Source organism: Convolutriloba macropyga, chromosome 14, assembly GCF_964194025.1.
Source record: "Convolutriloba macropyga chromosome 14, txConMacr16.3, whole genome shotgun sequence".
NCBI classification, from domain to species: Eukaryota; Metazoa; Xenacoelomorpha; order Acoela; family Convolutidae; genus Convolutriloba; species Convolutriloba macropyga.
Genome location: NC_134481.1, coordinates 6,602,837 through 6,625,564, shown reverse-complemented (window position 1 = coordinate 6,625,564; position 22,728 = coordinate 6,602,837). Strand labels below are relative to the sequence as shown.

General features: G+C 33.6%; 1 protein-coding gene across 1 annotated transcript; it reads right to left on the bottom strand.

Annotated features, from left to right (window-relative positions):
- Positions 1 to 5,464: 5,464 nt before the first annotated feature.
- On the bottom strand, positions 5,465 to 22,382 carry LOC142353398 (uncharacterized). The gene is made up of 5 exons (XM_075405632.1): positions 21,909 to 22,382; positions 18,921 to 19,010; positions 13,644 to 13,824; positions 12,881 to 13,160; positions 5,465 to 5,686 (listed from the first exon to the last, which is right to left on the bottom strand). The coding sequence occupies exons 1-5, from the start codon at positions 22,228 to 22,230 to the stop codon at positions 5,465 to 5,467; spliced, it is 1,095 nt and encodes a 364-aa protein (XP_075261747.1). The 5' UTR covers positions 22,231 to 22,382.
- Positions 22,383 to 22,728: the final 346 nt, after the last annotated feature.

Here is a 22,728-nt window from a genome sequence, read left to right as displayed (position 1 = left end):
GGCTTTATTATTTAAAAAATTATGGTAATTCGGGTCATTTTATTACTCACATGAAGTAAAACTTTCTTAACTATTTTTCGCTCACGTGATACAGTTCCTGGGTATAATTTAGTTGACTCTAAAATCAGTATTTGATGATGTTAGTTTTGATAAATTCAGAGACAATTTTTTACTATCGTGCTTTGAATACTGATAATAGCAAACACGGTTGAGACTTGTGCAAGAGGCCTTTGAAAACCGTTTAGTGTGATAAATGAAGAAAAAAGTCACATTTTTCAGCGCTCACCTTACATAATAACTCAGCATTATCAGAGTCAGCTTAAAAAATTACACCAGCTTAAATCTTCGAAAATTTAATATTGCTGTATATCCCCATTCACCATTGTCCCAAAAAAGGATTAAATCATGGTTTCTTGGTTCAAAGAATAGCCTAGCCAGCCGATATCCGAAACTTTCAACCAGCTAGTTTATCAATTGCCGACAATCGGTTATCTCAAGGAGTTTCAGTGACTTTAATGAGAGGTTCAGCAACAATGCTGATCACAATAAATACCCTGTTATGAGACTCACTCATTCATGCGACAACACCCTCTGCCCCAAAATGACTATGAGCTCTTTCGCATTAGAACACCTCTTCTTCGAGTGTTCCACAAAGAACGAGTGTCTCAGACCGCAAACTGGGCAATTTTCACCAGAACGAGTTGAGATAAATACTTGTATGTTTATATTTTGAACTTCAATCACGAGTTTTTATTCTTACCTGACCAAAGTGGGGAGAATAGAAACATACATTTCATATCCGGAAAACTGAAAAGAACTGTTGAAAATTGGTTTATTAAACTGATGATCTAAACTGTTTTATAAACATAGTCACGGTAACCAAGTTAAATGTTTGTTCAAGTTTCATCGATAAAAAAGTTCTTATGAGACAAAGATAAAATTCTTTTACTATTTAGCTATACTTACTTACCCGGTTTCCAGCAACATAAGTTAATTCATCGCTTTGTACGAGTCAGAAAGTCACAAAGCGTTCACCCTCATATTCTCTTCTATTTTGTAAGAGTTACAATTTTCAGTACTGGCAACGGTGAACGCAATGACAAGTGATTGAATAAGTCACTGATAGAATTTGATTGAGATCATAAATATCTAACAGAATGCTGGCATGAGCTAACCCGTTTGAAGCTCCCATACTTATATCACTGGATTGTTTTGACATAATGACGGTTTTTCAAAAGAGTGACCAGTCTTAATCAAAAGAGTTCATTGCAAATCAGCTTTCCCAATCGAGCAAGAAATGTGTACACCTTCAGCTCGCAAGAGAAGGAAAAATGTAATAACAACAAAGATGAGTGCACATTTTGCTTGTATGTCTAAATGTTGTCCTGTTTACGGAAATGCTTATAACAAATGATCAATATCATTAGCTATGTATTCTTGTTATCTCCATCTTTGATGCGCTAGGAAAGAACACCATTAACCACCACGGATCATTTTTATTCTGACCTTATGAGGAAGATTGCTCTATTAAAAGCTGAGGTGAGAGGGAGAAAAGACTGCTAGTACCAATTCCAGCAGAAAAAACCGAATTAACTAGCTAGGCACACAATTTTTGATCGAGGCACTGATGTTTCCTACTAAAAAACTTTACTTCTCTCAATCAACTCTCTATGAAAAGCGTTCTGTCTAAGAATAAAAAAGCTGTGATTGAACAGTGACTAATATAGAAGAAACTAGAGCAAATAAAAGGGTTTTGCATTGTTTTGAGTTGAATTTAGACAATTGAGTTTATTTGGACATCCATGTCCCCCTTCATGACATTTCACAATATTTACATGACATTATCAATTTTTGTTGACACATACGTTAAAGACATATAAATAAATCTATATATATATATATATATATATATATATATATATATATATATATATATATATATATATATATATATATATATATCAGCGTTGTTTCAGCGTATTTTTTTGTAACAAGTGTGCTGAAATGCGCTGAATCTTTGATTGTGCGCTGAAACTTTGAAAATTCAGCGCAAACTCAACGCAACTCTTGCATAGTTTCAGCACAATGTTTCCACAAATTCAGCACATTTCATTCGTAACTTTCATCAACTTTTTCAGCAGGTTGAAGCGCCTTTCATGCGAAGTTTCAGAGCAATTGATGCATAGCTTTGGCGGATTTCAGCTAATTTTATGTAAAGTTTTTGCCCTGAAACTCTTAACTTTTTGCAGGAAGTGCAAAAAGTTTACAAGTCTAAGATCAGTCTGGACCAAGACTTGAAAACGTCTGATTCAGGTTCGGAAAAAACTTGATTTAATTGTTGAACGTGGCTTCTTTTTTAACGATTCGTGCTCAGAATGAACTGGAAGGCAACCATGCGAAATTAAACCTCTTTGAAATTCTCCCGAGTGATTAATTGGCAGGTAAATTTTGGATCTGGAAGACACTACGATGCTGCAAATACAACAACCAATCAGCCAAACAAATGTCAAAAAACAGCAGAGAAATTTTCCGATAGAGATTTAAAGTTGCAAGTAAAAGACGTGCAATTGGAGAGAAAGTTACAGTACAGAAACCGTCAGACTCAAGCCGACAAATGTGTAAGAAAAATGAGGAAAACCGTCAAAAAACTGCCAATAAATTGTCCAAACTCAGATTAATCTTCAAAAACTAATTTCATCGTCAGAAATAGCCAGACGCGCGTTAAAAAATAACTATGAAATCATCGAACATTTTAGAAGCATCGTTTTCAAATCACAAGACATCAGAAATGATTTTAAAGGTTCATGACCAATAACAGAGGAAATCAGTTGTTTTAAGCGAAATAGAGTGTTAAATTTTGGAATAAACGACTCTTTTTTCACCACGAAATTTTTATTATATGTTTTAGTTCAAAGCATTTAAGGATAAAATATTCCAAGTACACTATTTAAGTTGACAAAATATTGCGTTAGAAAAAAATTATGGAGAAAAATACTGCGTCATTAGAAGTTACAGACGCTGTAAAAATCACCCAGATCGTTTTCCGTTGTAGGTCTTTACTCTCAATGGCTGAGGCTAACCCTTCAGTTTCTGATAAGCAGAAAGTAATCGAATTGAAACTCGCAACGATAAACAAATTATGGTGTAAATGGATCAACGTTCAAAATTTATCAGCACTGAATCAGTCAAACTGCTAAGTTTAGAGCAATTTTGAATCAAAGCTTTGATAAGGTCACCTTTTGACTTGCTTCTTCTTGAATCAGGCCATAAGACTTTACGAGTCAGAGATCAGTCTGGACCAAGACGTAATAAGTTCTGATTTAGATTCGGCCAAAACTTGAATAATCTAGATTTAAGTGTTGAACGTGGCTTTCAGATCTTTTTAAGATTCGTACTCAGAATAAACTTGAAGGCAACCATTTGAAATTGTGTGCCTTTTAAATTCGCCCAAGTGATTAGTTGATAGGTTTGAAGTAAAATTTGGAAAAGTCACCGAAAGACACTAAGATGATGCAAAAGCACCAATTTCCTCAGAATCAGCCGAGAAATTGTCAAAAAAAGCTGAACAATTGTCTAATACAGTATCAAACTTGTCGGTAAAAGACGTGAAATGGAAAAAGAACAGTACAGAAAATGTCAAAATCTGGCGGAGAAATCTCCCTATTAGGACGGAAAACCTGCAACAATTAGCGAAAATATGTCAGAAAAAGGAGGCAAATTAATGAAAAAAAAAATGCGAATAAATTGTCAACTCAGGTGAATCCTCAAGACTTTACTTTATTGTCAGAAATAGCCAGGTAAGAGTTAAAAGATAACTATGAACTCATCAAAAATTTTATAAGTATTGTATTCAAAACACAAGACATCAGAATTAATTTCAAATTGTTCATGACCGTAAAAACGACACAGTCAGTTATTTTAAGCAAAACAAAGTGTTAAATTTAGGGTCAAAACGAAGGAAAATTAAACGGAACACGAAGAAAACAGAAAAACAGATTGAAAAGAATAAACCTATTTTAATTTTAGAGGCATCAGAAGTGATGTTCTTCCGGTTTTAACCCAAAGAAAAAGAAATTAACTTTTTAAACGCACGTTTGAGGGATCTTTTCTGGGTCAAACTGAGCGAATTGCAGATATCATGACAAACAGGAAGCGCGCAAGGTAAATACAGGTATCGCCTTTGAAATAAAATGACATTGCATAAAGCTCATTATATTAGAAGAAAGTGAAGTGAGATTATGCCCATATAGCATGTTCTACAATAAAAAAGTGTGTGTTAACTTCAAAGTAATAATCCACAATTTAAACCGCAATCTCGATCAAAAGGTAAGCACATCAGGGTGTCGGATAGTACCAACGACTATTTTTCAAATTTTATAACGCTATTCTATGCACGTAATGACTGCATATATGACTATATGCTATCATGAAACCTAAATCAAAGTTTGGCTTCGGTGAACAAAAAACATATTTTCTTAAAAACGTTTTCTTCTCTTCATTTTTTTGACGAGTTATGCTTTTAAAATGTTATTTATCGTCTTAGTAGGTTTGTTCATACTCCATAAAATTGTATAACGTTCAGCATCTTCACTAAGAATCCAAGAAGACTCACGATTGCTATAATTCTGTCGTTTGGCTCATTCATTCAGTAATATCGGCTTTGACTAAGCTAAGAAAGATGTGAAGAAAATTGTATTCCCAGAAGCTCCTTGATTGGAGTCTCTCGGATTTGTTCACTGATCATGTTGAATCTGATATAGATCAACGATGAAACATGCCATGTTCCATTAAAATTACACGGTAGGCAAAGAAACTTTGCAGTAACCCTCAAAGTATAATGGTGAATATTCTGAAAGACACCTTAGTTTAATTTGCAGACTTTGGGAACCCAAAAAATATTATTTGTAAAATTAGGTCTATCAACCAGAAGTCAGTTATCCCCATTGATCGTTGGTATTTTTATCCGTCCCATTTTTGGGGAGCATTAGACCAATTGTTATTGAAGTACCAAACAAAGCATTGCTGTGCTACTACCTTTAATAAATCACACTGTAATACTGGGTAATATGAGTGAACACTCAATCATTGCATTTTCGAGACTGTTCAAATGGATTTTTCACTATCTGAAACTATATTCAAGTAACTTTATAGGAATGTCAGAATATTTTTCCGGGCAGGTGATCTGATTTTTTTTCTGTGATTACTCTGACGGGGTACTCTGATGCCGAAATCGCCCTCCAAATAAGTATATCTGATATCAGTACTATAATTACGTGATTCAAACTGTGTTTACTTACATCTTCCAAGACCCTTGAAAGTGTAATACGAAAATTCCAGGATTTAGAGATTACGAGCTCTATGATATACAAAAAATAAGTGAAGAAAAATTTGAAATTCATTCACAACTTTGAAATTTAAATATGATAAACAGAATTTTAAATTTTTTTGAAGATATCAAGATATGTCAGGAAATAACGCATGCACTTGATTTTTTGTTGCTCGGCTGAGGTTGGACCATAGTTTGTTGACGATGAGTTATATCAATACTGTTTATATTACTGTTAGCACTGTTGTTATTCCTCACTTTCAAACACAGTCCGTAGGGTCGAATGAATTGAGGATCATTCACTATTCTGTAGTTGTTGGCACCTTCTGGAATTCTTGTTTTGTCTGGTTTTATCCGAACCTGCATCAAAACAAAGTATCTGTTCTAACTCAGAGGAGGGGGGGGGGGGGGGGGGGGGCTGGGTTGACACAATTTTAATTTTAATCTGAAGAACATGATCGTTTCAGCGGCGAGTACTAATTAAACAAAGAAAACACATTACGTTGCTAATTTGCGTGAAAAAGCCAAATTTCAAATTTTTTTGCATTTTGTGGAAGCAAACCATGTAATTAGCCTAAAAACCTATTGCCCGAATTTCATTAGTAGTTATTCTAGACCAAATTCAAAGACTTAATTGTTGTTTGAACAATTCTATAGACATTTCTGATAAAATTCTTCAATAAAACTTTCGATCTTTTTGGTCATCGGATACTGTATCCATGGGGAAAGGGAAAATTTTACCAATTTTAAACTAAGTTAAACCTAAGGTACTCGTTTCCACATACGCTTACATCTCTGATCTTAAGATGTGGGTTGTGAAAAGCCCGACAAAATTGAGTATGTATACACGATTTTTCAGACACTGGCCTCGCAATGCAATTACTTTCAGTTGAAGTTTCCATCTTAACAATTTTGACAACCTACAGCCATGAATATTGCGAGACTTCTAAAAACCAAGTTGCGATCGAATCAACAATAATTTCCGCAGAATGGTAAAAATGTGGTTCTTCCAAAACTTCAATAATAAATTTAATAAATAAAGACATAATTGCAAAATTACGAAAGAGGTATTACCCCATCATTAAATTTGCTGAGTGGAACAAACATTGAGGGATTTGTAACAAAGGTTAGACATCAATTAGACATCAATTGTCGTATCATGATATCATCAGAGTACTTCAACCTATATGGGGTTTGGTGTATTTAACTTTTTGAAAAACTTAATTGGTTTCGAAATAAATCTACGCGCATTGAGAGAAAAAATCATATTGAGCTCAAATGATCGACTGCGAAATGACTTCCAGTCCAAAGATATTTGAAACATAATAGTTAGTGAAACATGAACAATTGTCAAAAATAAAGATTGCAAGTGCTATAAAAAATTAGAATGCAAATTAGAAATAAAACAATTTCCTGTTGAGTAAAAGAGTTTTGATTTTTAAGTAAAATGCTGCAACAACTTTAATAAAGTTCAATACTAGAGTTTGCTGCAGATCTCTATTTTTTGTATCGCAGTTTAGTTAAGTCGAAGCTGCTTTGAAACGGTTTAACTGAGCTGCCTTATTTTCTTCGAAGGAGACCAAATTTGTTAATTGCATGCGTACGACGCAATGCCATTGATATATTTTTTTGTCTGATGGCAGTTCTTCAAAGGCCATACAATACATTTCAGAACAGCAATTAAAATTGTTTATTATCATTTTTCCATCTACAGGGCTCAGATGAAAAAACTCTTTTCTCAAAATCGACTATAAACCACTGATTGTCTACTATTTTTTATTAATGTTTTTAATTGTCCACTAGCACCTCCTGACAAACGCTTTTAATAGCATTTTTTTTCCTGTTTAAAAAAATTTGCAAATTCTATTTATAGCTTTACAAAATTTGCAAATTCTATCGATAGTTTTACTAAACTTTACAAATCAATGTTTGCAGTAGCAAGTATTTGCAAACAGCCTTTAAATTTTACAAATTTTACAAGCTAAAGGCTTCGAGTTTCCTAAAATGGCGGCATTCTCTTAAATACATGATCCGAGCAAAAAATTAATTCAGTTTTTTAAGTTTATAAATTGTTGCAATTTTTTCTTGTTTGCAAAAAATTTTTTATAGTTTTAGAAAAATTTGCTAACTTTATCTAGAGTTTTACAAAATTTTGCAAATCAATTTTTGCATTTACAAGTATTTGCAAAAAAATTTTCAACTTTACAAAATTTTGAAAATTTAACCCAATAATTTGCAAAACAAAATTTACAAACTTTTGCAATTATTATGCATTATTAACCAATTATTTATAAAGTTAAATTACAAAACTTTGCAAGTAATAATTTTTTTCATGACTAGAGTTGTTTGAAAGATTGTAGATTCCCATTAAGCGGTAGATTGATATTAAAAGTCTCTTTAGACTAACAGTAGTTGTGAAAAACAAGCAGAGATCTTTCAGAAAAAAAATGAAAATAGTAATTGGTTCCTAACAAAAAAGTTCGAAAGCGTGAGCCTGAGATTTTTGATACCCAATTCAAAAGTTTCTCAGGTACAACGTTTTTTCCTACCTTAATCCCTTGTGTTTAAACTTAAACAGTTAACGTGAAAAATCTTTCTAATATCATCTAGTTACACCCACGAAACAGTTTTGTTCTCCGTTGTTATCCAATGAAATCTTGACCTCTGATACATAATTTTCCATTTTCCGCTCAGGTAAATATTGACAAGTAGGCAGCAAATGATGGCATAGAATATGGTTTCTGAAGAGTTGTTGCGGTTTCCTTATGAACAGTGGCAAAGCATGACTGGAAGTAATATTACGGTCACATCAAAGTTAATATAGGTAGAAAAAAACAGTAAAACTAACTGTTTTTCATATAAACTTTGAATTACTCACACCAACTAAAAGCCAAAACAAACTGTACAGTTGAGACTTTGTGATAATAATGGTTTTAAACAAATTTAGTACATACAAAAATGTTGAAATAGCAATATAAAGTAAAGCATTCATTAGATGCAGTAAACCTGTTCTATATGAGTTAGCCGGTTTCATTTTACATTTCACCTTTTATACATTAACTGTCGTGCACTTTCCTTGAAAAAATTTTTAGGGTCTGTTTTCTTTACCAATTGTATAAAGTTGTTTAATATAAGGAGTTAAACTCAAGTCGTGAGCAAATCATCTTTGGTGACCTTGTTTTTAGTGGCGGAAGATTTTTGCAAGTTTGGTGTGATACATGTGTAAATTTTTCAAAAAAAAGCTGCGAAATTACTCTAAGATTGAAACAAAAATAATCTGTAGATTTAAAAAAACATGTTTAAAAAATACTTACTTTCTCATGAAAACAAGGAAAAAATTTATTAAGTTGTTACAGAGGGAAAAGAATGATAGTTGAAAAAAAATGGGAGAAAAACTTTCATCACTTTGATTCGAAGATTTATCAATTGTCTATTAAAAAAATTGCCTAGTTCGAGGAATTTTTCCCAACTTTCTTTACTAATTACCGCTTCAGCTGCTAATTCCCAATTTGTTAGTTTCAATTATTCCCGTACTTTCAGCTGATTATTCTTGTCAATCCTGATAACTACCCACAATTGGTCCCGTTTTTTGTGGCAAATTGACAAACACGTAGCGTACAGTGAACCCGCTAAAAACGTCAATTTTTCTTCATAATTTATCAAAACTTACCACCCGCTGCTATTTCCCGTGGGAATCCAGTTAAATTACCCAGAGGCAAATGAGGGAACAATAAAGAAAAAAATATAGAGAAATTGCCATAAATGCTGGGAATCAACGCAATCTTTTGGGAATATTGCTAAAATTGTAAAAACGAGCAGTGCTATAAACAAATTTACCATCCAATTTTTTCTAGAACACTTTCAGAAAAGTAGTTTTACAGCACTGATTGAGATATTTACGAGACCTCTTTATGCTGAATAGAACTTCTCATTTCTTTCAAAGCAAACAGTTTCTTGTAAAAATAAATAATTTTAAGGCATATATAATTGGGCTACCATAAAATTTCAGTCGATTTTGAAGATTATTCAATACAAACAAAACAAATCAAACTTTTGAGAATAAAACAATGAAAGAATTAAAATCCAAAATTTTTTGAAAATTCAATAAATTTGATAGTTTTGAAGCGCATATTTGAAAAAATTTCAGCAGTACCATTCATTTTTTCGTAAAAAATTTTATTCCTTTGAAACCTCTACATTTTCGGGTGATTCCAGGCTTAAGTGCCAGAGAAACACCGATGTCTCTATGTGGAAACCGTTTATGTCCAGAGTTTGGCGGACGGTCAGGTCTCAAGTCCTAATTTTCGTGCGTTCAAGTTCAGTCTTCCATGCATTCATCAGACTTTCGTTCACTCACCAGTTATTTCGTTCCCCAAGTCGAGGTCGCCAGACCGAAGTGACCCCTGATCAGACGAGTTTCGAGCGCACACATGTTCCCGGTGCGCTCGAATTACATGGTCTGGAAAAGGCTTCGAGCGTACTTTTGTCTAGACAATGGTCTGGAACTTGCCTGATCAGAGGCCTCTTTGTTCTGGGACGGTCTGATCGGAGGTCATTTTGGTCTGGGACGGTCTGATCAGAGGCGGTTTCAAGCGCCCACTAGTCTGATCAGAGGCCATTTCGAGCGCACACTAGTCTGACAAGAGACCAGTTCGAGCGAAATTTTTTCAAGTTTTTTTTGTTTGCTTGCTGACTTGTTGTGTCTGGTAAGAGTCAACAATAAAACAGCATTCTGATCAGAACTTCATCTGCAAATCTGATGGGTTTGATCAGAACCAAGGGTTCCAGCTGATAACAACTGCCGGTCCCCTCAAGAAAAGATTTTGAATTAAAGTAGATCAAGATGTTTTTATGCAAAGCTGTCTAAGTTCATTTATTCAGATAAAAGGATAAATAAATGGCATACTCAGCAATTTTTTTGATCACTTTTTTTTCTATTTGTTTTCATTATCAATGCTTTCAGGATTGGCCTTTTGTTAGTTGAATATAAGATTGATAAAACGATAGATGAAATGAATATATTATAACGATATTGAGAGATCTGTTCATGTTCAAAATCTTTCTCTGATCAGACTATTTCGAACGCACTTTAGTCTAAACAGAGCCAACTTCGAGTGCACTTTTTTCTGATCAGAGGTGATTTCGACCGCACTTTACTCTGGGACAATATTTCGAGCGCAATTTAGTCTGGACAATGGTCTGGAACTCGTCTGGACAATGGTCGGGAACTTGTCTGATCAGGGGTCACTTCGGTCTGGAACTCGTCTGATCAGAAGCGGCTTCGAGCGCACTTCGAGCGCACAATGATCTTCGAGCGCATACTCGTCCGATCAGAGGTCACTTCGGTCTGGGACGGTCTGATCAGAGGTCCCACTTGTCTGGGACGGTTTGATCAGAGGCGATTTCGAGCGCGACCTCAAACTGGGTCATCACAGACAGAATTTCATGCGTTTTTCTTCAGCTTTTCAGGTGTTCGTTTCTGTACATTTGTGCATTAAAATTCAGACTTTCGAGCGTTCATCGGATTTTCTTCTGTTCATCAGATTTTTGTGTGTTCATGTTCAGATTTCGTCCTCCATTCGATGTTTCCATATTACAATAATTCGAACGCACAACAACTCATTTATTTTTGCTCCGGGTATTATTGCCTCCGGCTGGAACCACATTCCGGGACGGCAAGATCAGAAGCGGGACGGCAAGCATGCAAATTTTTTTTAAGAATAATCAAGTTTCATTACAAAATAATACATCTATGTGTACAAAGAAAGTAATGCTTAGTTCTAAACACATTTTTTGTGTCCCCTTGTCACAAATAATGTGCCAATGATTAATATCTCATTTGACTAACCATAAAGAGAGCGTTCAAGATGAAAATGTCTTAAAAATCATCGCCTAACGTTAAATTCTGAAACTCTTATGCGCTATAGTTTTAGCCTAATTGTAGGTTTCGTGACTGATGATGTCACTGAGAAAATATGGCATTAACAAACAACAGCACAGAGTTGCCAGATATCTTCAGCAAAATCACGTAACCTTACTTGAATCATGCGCTCTAACTTTTGAAATCTGGTACTGTATATAGTAAATTTTGTATATTCTCAAATACGAACCGTACGGTAATCAAGCTAAAAATGTTAGGTTTATTCCCTAGTTTATGATAAATTATCACCAGATGTCAATTCCTACTGAAATCTCAGGGAGTTTCCCACTGAGAAATGAGGGGAAAACAGAAAAAAAAAACTTTATAAAGAAATTGCCATCATTAACGGGAACCACAAATTGGGATCTGCTTTAAGTTTGGGATCTTAAAATATTTCTAAGGCCCCTTCAAAAGACTACTCATAGGGCATTGATTGAGATATGTTGGAAATGCCACTTGGCGCCTAATAAAAAATTTTCAGTTCCTTTTCGGCAATAATTTTTTTCAAAAACTTAAATAAATGCTTTTATAATTAAGCTGCCATCAAAAATCACTAAGTGCGCCAATTTGTTTTCGTTTAAATCTCACATCTGAAATTTTTGTAAACGATGCAATGAAAGAGTTAACATTCAATATTTACTGAAAGTGGATTTTAGAGCATCGCGGCGCATATTTAGAACCAGTTCAGTAACACTATTTTTTGGAATATTTTTAGTCTATTGAAACTGCTACAATTTCAAGTGAACTTAGGTTGAGGTGCTAGAGAAAAACCGTTGGGTTTATAGAGCCCCCGATGAAAAGTGCTTTTGTCCAGATTGTGGTAGGCGGACAGATGGAATGATCTCATGTCCAGTCCTGCGACTGTTCAAGTTCAGACGTTCAAGCGTTCTTGATCAGGTTTTATCGCGTTCTTTTCCCAATTTTTTGGCTTTCAATTTTGGGCTTTCCGTCCGTTCATCGAAAATTTTGTGCCTTCATGTTTAGAATTTCTTGTGTTCACCTGACTTTCGTGACTTCATGTTCAATTGTTTGTTTGTTTTTCGATGTTTCCCGACTATGAAAACTTGAAGACAGAGCGACACACTCATCTTTACTCGGGACATACATGCTTCCGTCTGAGACCACGACCCGGGAATTCATGCATACAAATTTAAAAAAAAACAAATATTGCCAAAACATAATACAGCGATGTGAATGAGAAAATCTGGCATTAACCGCCCAGTGGTTCCACATATTTTCTACAGAATGATGTAAACTTACTTGAAACATCAGCTCGCATTTCTGGAATCTCGCACTGCAGATAGAGATCTGGCAATGTGGAGATCATGCATTTTAAGAACTGCACTGGTGTATTTGAAGTACAGTTAAGAAATTGTACTTCCTTATAAGGAGTACCCGGGTTGACCACCAGGAAAGAAATTTATCAACAATAAAACGCCAAAATTGGATTTTAGTTAAACTTACTAAATATACAACCCCAAATTTGTTTTCATTTTGGCTTTTAAACACTTGGCGTACAATAGGTCGCTTGCAGTTCCGGAACAACATTTTCTGCGCCATTTCAATATTCGGAAGTTCTTTTTTATATTACTTTGCTGGACATAAAACTCCATTTAACAATAAATTATATTCACCTGAAGTACACAAGGTGACCCTCCGGGACTGAACCGTGAATAGCTCTTCGATATTTCGATGAAGGCTGCAAAATAAACCCCAACCCCGCATGGCATGCCAGCCCTGTCACTCAACTTGTTCGTATCAGTGGCGCTCTGGAATGCCTGGCCACCTCCAGCTTTGAGTAGCCTGGACTGCGTTATAGCCTTTGTTCCCTCCTGGGTACTTCCATGAAACCCAACAGCCCACTCATTGTCGTTGCCATTCATAAGAACCCAGTCGTTATTACCGTTATCGTATCTATATAAAATCAGTGTTGACTGAAAGACATTTTAAAATATCATGTTTTTTTGCTGCAACTCAGAAAAAGTTTATGATTATAAAATTGCGGATATTTTGAAAAATGTCTCATTTTTTAAAAAAAAATTGTTACCTCAAAAAACGTTATGTCGAAGCTCTGGACTGAAATTACACCGACAAAAGTAGGTCCCGGACATTAGGTATCGGTAACAAATGGAACAAAAATGGCCGACAGCAGGAAAAACGGGAAAATGTGGGCATCTTTCAGTTTGATTGCTTACATTGTGTTTCTTTAATGAAACTTCAACTCGACGCATTTTTGTATTAATTTTGTGATGTTGATATAATGATTCTTCTCTTCAGAATTTTTTTAAAAAAGTAGCTCACAAGTGTCAACAACGAATGTTCCCCGAAAATAAAGTGCCCTCATTTTAACATCACTCCACAAATGGGAGAAATATAGTGAACTAAACACAGCTTTACCTATCCCAGCATCGAAGACCAACTCTGATCCAGTCCGAATCTGGCTGGAAGTAATCCAATTTTCCTCGTAACTGTTTGTCACCCTGGGAATTTGGGAAATCAATGTCGCCTCGAGAATCGAAGTCTTCCTTCTTCAAGGAAAGAATTGTCATTAGGTTTTTCGCTTTTTGAGTTTTGGGATCTAAAATAACAAAAGAGTTAAGCATAACTTCGAGATACTGCGGTTCTTGTCAGTACTGTCACATAATGCACATAAAAAGAAGGGCCGATTTTGTTCTTAGCTGAGATTCTTTCAATTTAATGAACCCAGTGTGGTCATATCTCTGGTTTCACTTCAAGAATACGCTCCAATACATGTACGCTCATTATTAGGAAAAGATACAACTTTTGAATTCGCATCATTTCTAATTTTTCCCCACAAACCAGCTTGAAGTTTGATCCTAATAGCATTCTCAATTAAAGCTTTGAAACGCACCATTTTTGATGTCTTATTTGTTTGCAGCTTATTTGTTTTCATTGGTTTGAGTTTTATAATTTGTTATAGTTTTATTGAGTTTTATTGAGTTTTAACGAGTTTTATTGATTGATAGGCGTGATGAAAAGCACTCGTAGAATTCAATAGTATTCGAAACATTTTTTATTGTTCGGACCCCTCTTGAGGGCGGAAGATCCATAAACTCAACTGGGTTTTTTTTTGTTCAGACAATTTTGACCGATAGATATATTCATCGTAGAGAGTCTTGAGTGGTTTCTTTAAAAAGCCCGTCCAGCGTAGAATATGGAATTGAAAAGATTTTTTTTTTTGAATTTCGTTTTCCAGATTGAAGTGTCGTGGTTCAAATTTTTTTGCATATTAGACCAATTTGCGTTACTTTTATTCACATTTTCTGGAATTTTTTACCAAAATATAGTCACTTGGGCTAAAATTTGTAAAAATTGTAAACAAAAGTACTGTTGATTTTTTTTGAAAGACGAAAGAGTAAAGTTAATAATTTTGATTTAATTTTTGGCTCAAATTCTTAAATATCTCAAATATCAGCATTTTTCATCAAAAATTGTCCGAAATAGGCTTATTTTGTCCACTTTGCTTAAACTTGCCGGAAGTGCACAACCAAAGACAACTAACACAAACTTTGTAAACTAAAAAGAGAGCTACACCTACATCTATTTCCATTGCGAGTTTTCTGGAATTGAATTTTTGCCGTTTTTGCCAACTTTAATGAACCCAGTGTGGTCATATCTCTGGTTTCACTTCAAGAATACGCTCCAATACATGTACGCTCATTATTAGGAAAAGATACAACTTTTGAATTCGCATCATTTCTAATTTTTCCCCACAAACCAGCTTGAAGTTTGATCCTAATAGCATTCTCAATTAAAGCTTTGAAACGCACCATTTTTGATGTCTTATTTGTTTGCAGCTTATTTGTTTTCATTGGTTTGAGTTTTATAATTTGTTATAGTTTTATTGAGTTTTATTGAGTTTTAACGAGTTTTATTGATTGATAGGCGTGATGAAAAGCACTCGTAGAATTCAATAGTATTCGAAACATTTTTTATTGTTCGGACCCCTCTTGAGGGCGGAAGATCCATAAACTCAACTGGGTTTTTTTTGTTCAGACAATTTTGACCGATAGATATATTCATCGTAGAGTGTCTTGAGTGGTTTCTTTAAAAAGCCCGTCCAGCGTAGAATATGGAATTGAAAAGTTTTTTTTTTGAATTTCGTTTTCCAGATTGAAGTGTCGTGGTTCAAATTTTTTGCATATTAGACCAATTTGCGTTACTTTTATTCACATTTTCTGGAATTTTTGACCAAAATATAGTCACTTGGGCTAAAATTTGTAAAAATTGTAAACAAAAGTACTGTTGATTTTTTTTGAAAGACGAAAGAGTAAAGTTAATAATTTTGATTTAATTTTTGGCTCAAATTTTTAAATATTTCAAATATCAGCATTTTTCATCAAAAATTGTCCGAAATAGGCTTATTTTGTCCACTTTGCATAAACTTGCCGGAAGTGCACAACCAAAGACAACTAACACAAACTTTGTAAACTAAAAAGAGAGCTACACCTACATCTATTTCCATTGCGAGTTTTCTGGAATTGAATTTTTGCCGTTTTTGCCAACTTTAATGAACCCAGTGTGGTCATATCTCTGGTTTCACTTCAAGAATACGCTCCAATACATGTACGCTCATTATTAGGAAAAGATACAACTTTTGAATTCGCATCATTTCTAATTTGTCCCCACAAACCAGCTTGAAGTTTGATCCTAATAGCATTCTCAATTAAAGCTTTGAAACGCAACTTTTTTGATGTCTTATTTGTTTGCAGCTTATTTGTTTTCATTGGTTTGAGTTTTATAATTTGTTATAGTTTTATTGAGTTTTATTGAGTTTTAACGAGTTTTATTGATTGATAGGCGTGATGAAAAGCACTCGTAGAATTCAATAGTATTCGAAACAATTTTTAATGCTCGGACCCCTCTTGAGGGCGGAGGATCCATAAACTCAACTGAGTTTTTTTTTGTTCAGACAATTTTGACCGATAGTTATATTCATCGTAGAGAGTCTTGAGTGGTTTCTTTAAAAAGCCCGTCCAGCGTAGAATATGGAATTGAAAAGATTTTTTTTTGAATTTCGTTTTCCAGAATGAAGTGTCGTGGTTCAAATTTTTTTGCATATTAGACCAATTTGCGTTACTTTAATTCACATTTTCTAGAATTTTTGACCAAAATATAGTCACTTGGGCTAAAATTTGTAAAAATTGTAAACAATAGTACTGTTGATTTTTTTTGAAAGACGAAAGAGTAAAGTTAATAATTTTGATTTAATTTTTGACTCAAATTTTTAAATATCTCAAATATCAGCATTTTTTATCAAAAATTGTCCGAAATAGGCTTCTTTTGTCCACTTTGCTTAAACTTGCCGGAAGTGCACAACCATAGACAACTAACACAAACTTTGTAAACTAAAAAGAGAGCTACACCTACATCTATTTCCATTGCGAGTTTTCTGGAATTGAATTTATGCCGTTTTTGCCAACTTTACTCTACTCTATGATTATCAAAAACGCAGCAAAAATTTTTTTGATATCGTAACCAACAAATACACTAGATGTAAAACATTCGAAGCAATTGAGCGTTCTTAATGGACAAAGAGCAATAAAGAGGCTCATTTTGGACCAATCTTGAACTGTTAAAAATCCAAAAAAATTCGGATTGTTATCTGTTGGTCATTTTTAGAAAAAAAAAATTGATCTTTTTTATTTTTTTATTAAAGAAATAACAATTCAAATTATAGCGCAGTGTTTATAGGTTTCATTGGATAGTTCCAAATTACTGTATCTGGTTTTTTACTTGAAAGTTTTTATTCGTTGATTCTGTTTTTAAAAATGTTTGAGTTTTAAATAAACGATGTCTTCATTAATTTTGCCGCCATTTCTCTCTTAGTTTTGGCAACTTGTAGCTCAGCGTCAGCGAAGAAGGAATGCTTCTTCTTCGTCTTTTTTTTCTACTGAATTAAAATTTAATCTTTTTTGCGCGTTAACTTATGGTTTTCTGCTTTGAAACCACTATATTTTAACTATTTTATTTTTAGGCATTGGCCCATTTTTCACGTTTCTCGAAGAATTTAACTGATTTTTTCTCAATTGTCCTTATCTATCGCTTTTGTTTTGTCTTTTAGTTCTATAAAAAAAACTTCCTGGATTTTGAGAAGTTTCTTTGGCCTTTTTTTGAGGAAAAAATGATCCTATATTCTGATTCGAAAATATAGCTGATGGTTTTCATGACTTTAATAACAATTGTTTTAAAAAAAATGAACATTCAATTTTCGTTCTTGTTTGTCTATCTTACCTTGTCTAGTTTATTACAGGTCACATAAAACAGTTTTTTGTCACAGGTATTTGCAGGAGTACAAAATCTTATGTTTATGAAGATGTTGTTATGAATTTACTGGCTTCGACACCGGTTTTTCGCGAAAAAAGGAAGCTATTTTTTTAATTTTTGTCTAAATTTTACGCTCTTTTGTAGACGTCAGACATATTATGAACAATTACAGGTCTTAAGCGCTTCCTTTGGACGAATAAACGAACCTTTTTAATTATTTAAGTTTGTAGATAATGGCTTTCTTTGAAAATAGTTCTTTTCGAAAAATACAGAAGTTTTACTTAATTTTGCCGATTTTTCTCTTCTTCGTCTATTTATTACTTATTCTCAATAAATAGAGCTATCATACCACCTTTTCGGCGTTTCGTGGAATTCTCAATTGCACATATTTTGAGGGCCAAAATATGCCTTTACGGAATTGGCAGCGTTTTCTCTCAAGTTTTCCTTGATTTTTGTTGTATCTATTTGTTGTTCTTTTTGTAACCAAATAAAAAATTGAATGACGACAGGTCGTAATGCCCTAAAATAGAGGCGCTTATGATCATAAAAATGTTGGATGTTTTCAATTGCTATCTAATGGTTTTCATTACTTTGAAACTAATTGTTTTTAAAAATTTGAGACATTTTTTAACTTTGCTATCTCTTTGTTCTTCTTTGTCTAATTGTTAACGAGCTTTATTTTGGAGTGGTTCCACATCTTTTCTACTCAAATACAAGTTGATTTGTTTAGTTTCAAATTTATCTGACGCTATTTTGACCTGAAGTTTTTTTTAAAAAATGGACATATTTTTGGATGTAATTAATGTTTGTTGTTAATGATGTTTGATATTGTTTTTCGTCTTGGCTTGCTTTATTAATAATGGCTGACCTCATCAATCTAATGAGGCATTTTGTACTCCACTGAGGCGATTTTTTTGTTCATACACATTTATTTTTGAAGAATACTGAAAATTTTTTGGGGGTTCTCTATCTGTTCCTCATTTGGTAGAAATTTATGCAAAAAAAATAAGGATGAGCAGGGTTGGAGCATTATGAGCGAGCGCACAAAGATGAGTCTCCTTGTTCAATTATATGGACATTTGTTCAACTCGCTTCTTATATACTAACATTCTTAAAAGTGGAATTTACAGTACAATTTTCAACAAGATGAATCCATTAAACAATGCTGACCATTTTTTGCTTAGATATCGCTGAGATTGCAATGCAACCATCAACTAATACAATAATGCAATTCTTACACTAATGAACTAATTTGGAAAACTGTTTACTCTTAAAACTTCTTGAGAAAACAGCGAAAAAAATTTAAAAATGGAAATATTTATCCCTACTTATAATTATCGGCTAAACTTCACCTTCTATAGTTAAAAAAGATTGATAGTCACCAACCTGGCCATTCTTCCATGAGAGTAAGAGGCAGTTTGTCCAACATGCTGAGTCTGCAATCATCATCATCGGGAGAAAGCAACAGCCTCCCGCCTGAAAATGTTATGCAGGTATATTAAAAAAAAAATTATAACAAAAAAATAGAAAAAAAATTATATGCCTTTCGGCCGCTATGCAGCAGACGCGCATGCAGCTAAGATCTTCTAGCTGTTAACTAATTGACTTTAAAAAATCTTGTTACGACACATTCCTTGATGCGTGAGTAGGAAACTCGCCACCACAGTGAGACAATTTGAAACAAACTTTAGCTTGCTGAAAAAAAATTGTTGAAATTCCGCATGAAATATTACGAGACACAGTTTTTTTCCACATTTCTATCTCTCCGATTAGATTGGATTATACTCTCAACAAATCGGTATGTTTAGATTTATAATTAGTTATTACCATAATCAATTGAAATTCGCTTTGTTCGACCCCAGCTCTCATTGGTTGTCATTGACGCATTGTCTTCTATTTTGTGCACTAAGGTTCCGAGACATAATTTATAGTGTTTTATTTGTTTAATTTTTTACAAAAAATATAAGTATTGTCAACTGACCATAAAATTTTACTGTACTGCTGAGCAAAAAAAATAATTTAACACAAAGTGATAATTCTTAAAATTTTTTAACTGCTCATTTTCTTTAACTTTCTCGGATCTCCTCAGTTAGATTTCACTATTAAATCTCCGAGAACTTTTTTCTTTTCAAATATTGCTCACTCTTATTTTGTTTCTTTTAATTCAGCGATTCTAACTGCAAAAAAGCTGCAAATTTTATCTACTTTCATTGTGTGCAGAATGTAAAACTTTATTTTTTTTGGTAGTTTGTAAATACAAAAAGTTGAGCAAAAATAATTTTCTTGTCCTTTAATGGATGCATGTGTCAACTAATTGCATATTTGCAAGACACATGGTTATCTTGCAGCATTCATTTCAGACGGAAGATTGCCTTTCAAAAAATGGTTGCCTTTCAAAAAAGATTGCCTTTCAATTCATCTGTAGCAAAAAATGGAGCAAAATTTTGAGGCAACACGATGCAAAACGAATTTTGAATTGAGGTGAAAATGATGAGATTTTAATAAAAAACATCCGTTCAATTAGGAATGTTTGGAAAAAATTTTTACTTCATTTTGCGTTTTTCTAAGGTCTACAGTGAATTCAACAGTGATATTTATTTATCTACATTATTTTTAAATGAGAGTTGTTGCTATGCTGTATTGAAGGTAACACTGACAAAAACATTTAAATTTTTCCGCGGATTTTTTTTTTATTTTCTTGGGCAATAAAACTAATTCACAACTGAATCAGTGGGAGCACAAGAGATTAAAAAAAATAATAGTTCGGAACTTTAGAATCACAACAAAGAAAACCTAAAAGAAAAACAAAAAGCATGTCAGAGATAAAATTTCTTATTCCAAAAAACAACGTCACTCATAGCAGCTAACAGGGTTTCCTACATTTGCTAATTTTCTTTTTTAAAGATGAAAAGTTAGCTTCAAATAATTTTTTCGAAAAAAAAACTCATTAAAGAAACGGTGAAAATTTGGGAGAAAGGCAAAAAAATCAGTTGGCCACAATCTCTCCTTCACTGCACTTGTTTCAGCCGTGTTGCAAATTGTGACCAAAGTCTTGATATAATGGTTTATTTTTTCCGTTAAAAACTTTTCCCTTCACTTTATCCTCTTTTCTACAACTAAAACTCGAGACTTTTCAGATTTTCTTTTTTGTTTGATTGATAATCCAGCTGCAGCTCATCACTGTCTTAAATTTTCCTAAGACAATCGATTAAAACTTTTTATGAAATTGATTTGAAAAGTTGTGTCATTATAGAAACATGCCAAACTATTTCAGCTAAGTTGAAAAATATATATTTTAAACTACATTTTTCGATTAGTCGCATACTCCCCACTGTTGGACAAAATTTTTTGTTAAATATTTAATTGTTTTCCAGATTACAGTTCGCATTTAAGACTTGGTTTTTTCTAGCGTTGATCTGTAAGCAATGTTTTAATAATGTATCACCTTGAAAGGCAGTTGTGGTGGTAAGACCTGTAACAGAACTCTTGTATCAAATCCTTTGAAAAGTTGCCCGCGAATAAAACAGTCTGGTTTTTCCGGGATATAATTTTTCGACAACATACTTTCATCACATAAGGTAAATTGAATCGAAACACTTAATTTTAGTGAAATTCTTACGCACCAAAGACATATCAGTTTAAATGCTTGAAAAAAGGATGACCATCAAAAAGTTTTAATTTTTTTAGGATTTGTTGGGCAAGTTAGCGGTCATTTTGAAATATAGTTCGAAATGAGGTGAATTGCGATGAAATATTTATTTTCTTCGCTTATTTAATTGAAAATACTGTCAGCACACTATTTAAAATAGACAAAAAGACTACCAGCTTTGACAAAATTTTTTCTAGCAAGTGTATGCCGTGAAATCTGGAACGATTGCTCAAACAAGCAGTTGATTCAATTTGTACGAAAAGTCTCCTTAAAACAATAATGTCCAGGAAAAAATTTTTCAATTTGAGTAATTTCCAGTAACTTTTTGGTCTAAGTAGGTGTGGTTAGGACATTTGATGAACAAAACGCCTTTATAAAATTAAAAAGCTCACACCCCACAGACACATCTTCAGCTCAATCTTAAAAAAATATAAGAGCTCTATCGTGTAACTGTGTGTGTGTGCATGTTTGTGTTATTGTTTGCGTGTGACTGCGTGTGTGTTTATGTGTGTATGTATGTGTGTTATTCGAATGTGTGTATGTATGTATGCATGTTTGGTTATGTATGTATATGTGTGAGCTGATTGAACTACAAGAGAATAAAATTTTTGTAAAGCAAAAAAAAACATTTATATCCCTTTTTGATCCCGTATATTTTCTGCTTAGTTTCTGTAATTTTGTTAAAACTTTCAAGAAAGAGAACAATTCCTTCTTTTTGTATTTACCTTTCTCCTGAGCATGTGTCTCTAGAGCTGTGATCGCAGTTTTCTGTTTATCACTCATTTGTGTCACAACTTCCTGGTGAACTTTCTCTTCCTCCTTCGAAGGCGGATGTTGTATTAATGCCTTCATTGCCTTCAAATATTCTATTTCAAAATCTGAACCCCGATATTTGGTCGAAGGTGCAATTAGCCGAAGTTTTTCTATTTCACAAATTTCACATGAACAATCTTGTTTCCCTTCGTCGTCGTTTTCATTACTGTCACCTGATATTACCCTTCCATCTGTTTCAATTGATAAAGCTGGATACAAACCAGACGTCGCCATTTTTTCCAAATCAACAAGAGGGCTTGTTAACTTTCTCTGCGTATAGTAGGCCGTCCAGATTCATGAGGACGTTAATTTTGAGGTCCAGATTTTGAGGACGTTAATTCATGATAGTACCTTCGAGTACAGAAATTGGTTTTCGAGAATTTATATTTAACGTGCCTTTTCAGACGCTTATGGTATATTTAATTGAGCTGAAGAACGATTAAATTAACTGTATGAGATTATGATTACTTCAACGGTCATATATTTGTGTTATTGATATTGAATTTTTTCGGTTATTACTTAATAACATGTGATTTCATTTACAAATTTTAAAATTTTCGAGTCGAATTCTGAAACCAATTTTAAAGCTACATTGAGTTAACTCAATGTAGCTTTCAAATTTGTTTCAAAATTTGACTCGTAAAATGCAAAAATTTGTGAATGAAACCACACGTTACTTTATTAGCTCGACGGCAACACAAAAAATTACACGGAGTACCGGCACGCTTCAGA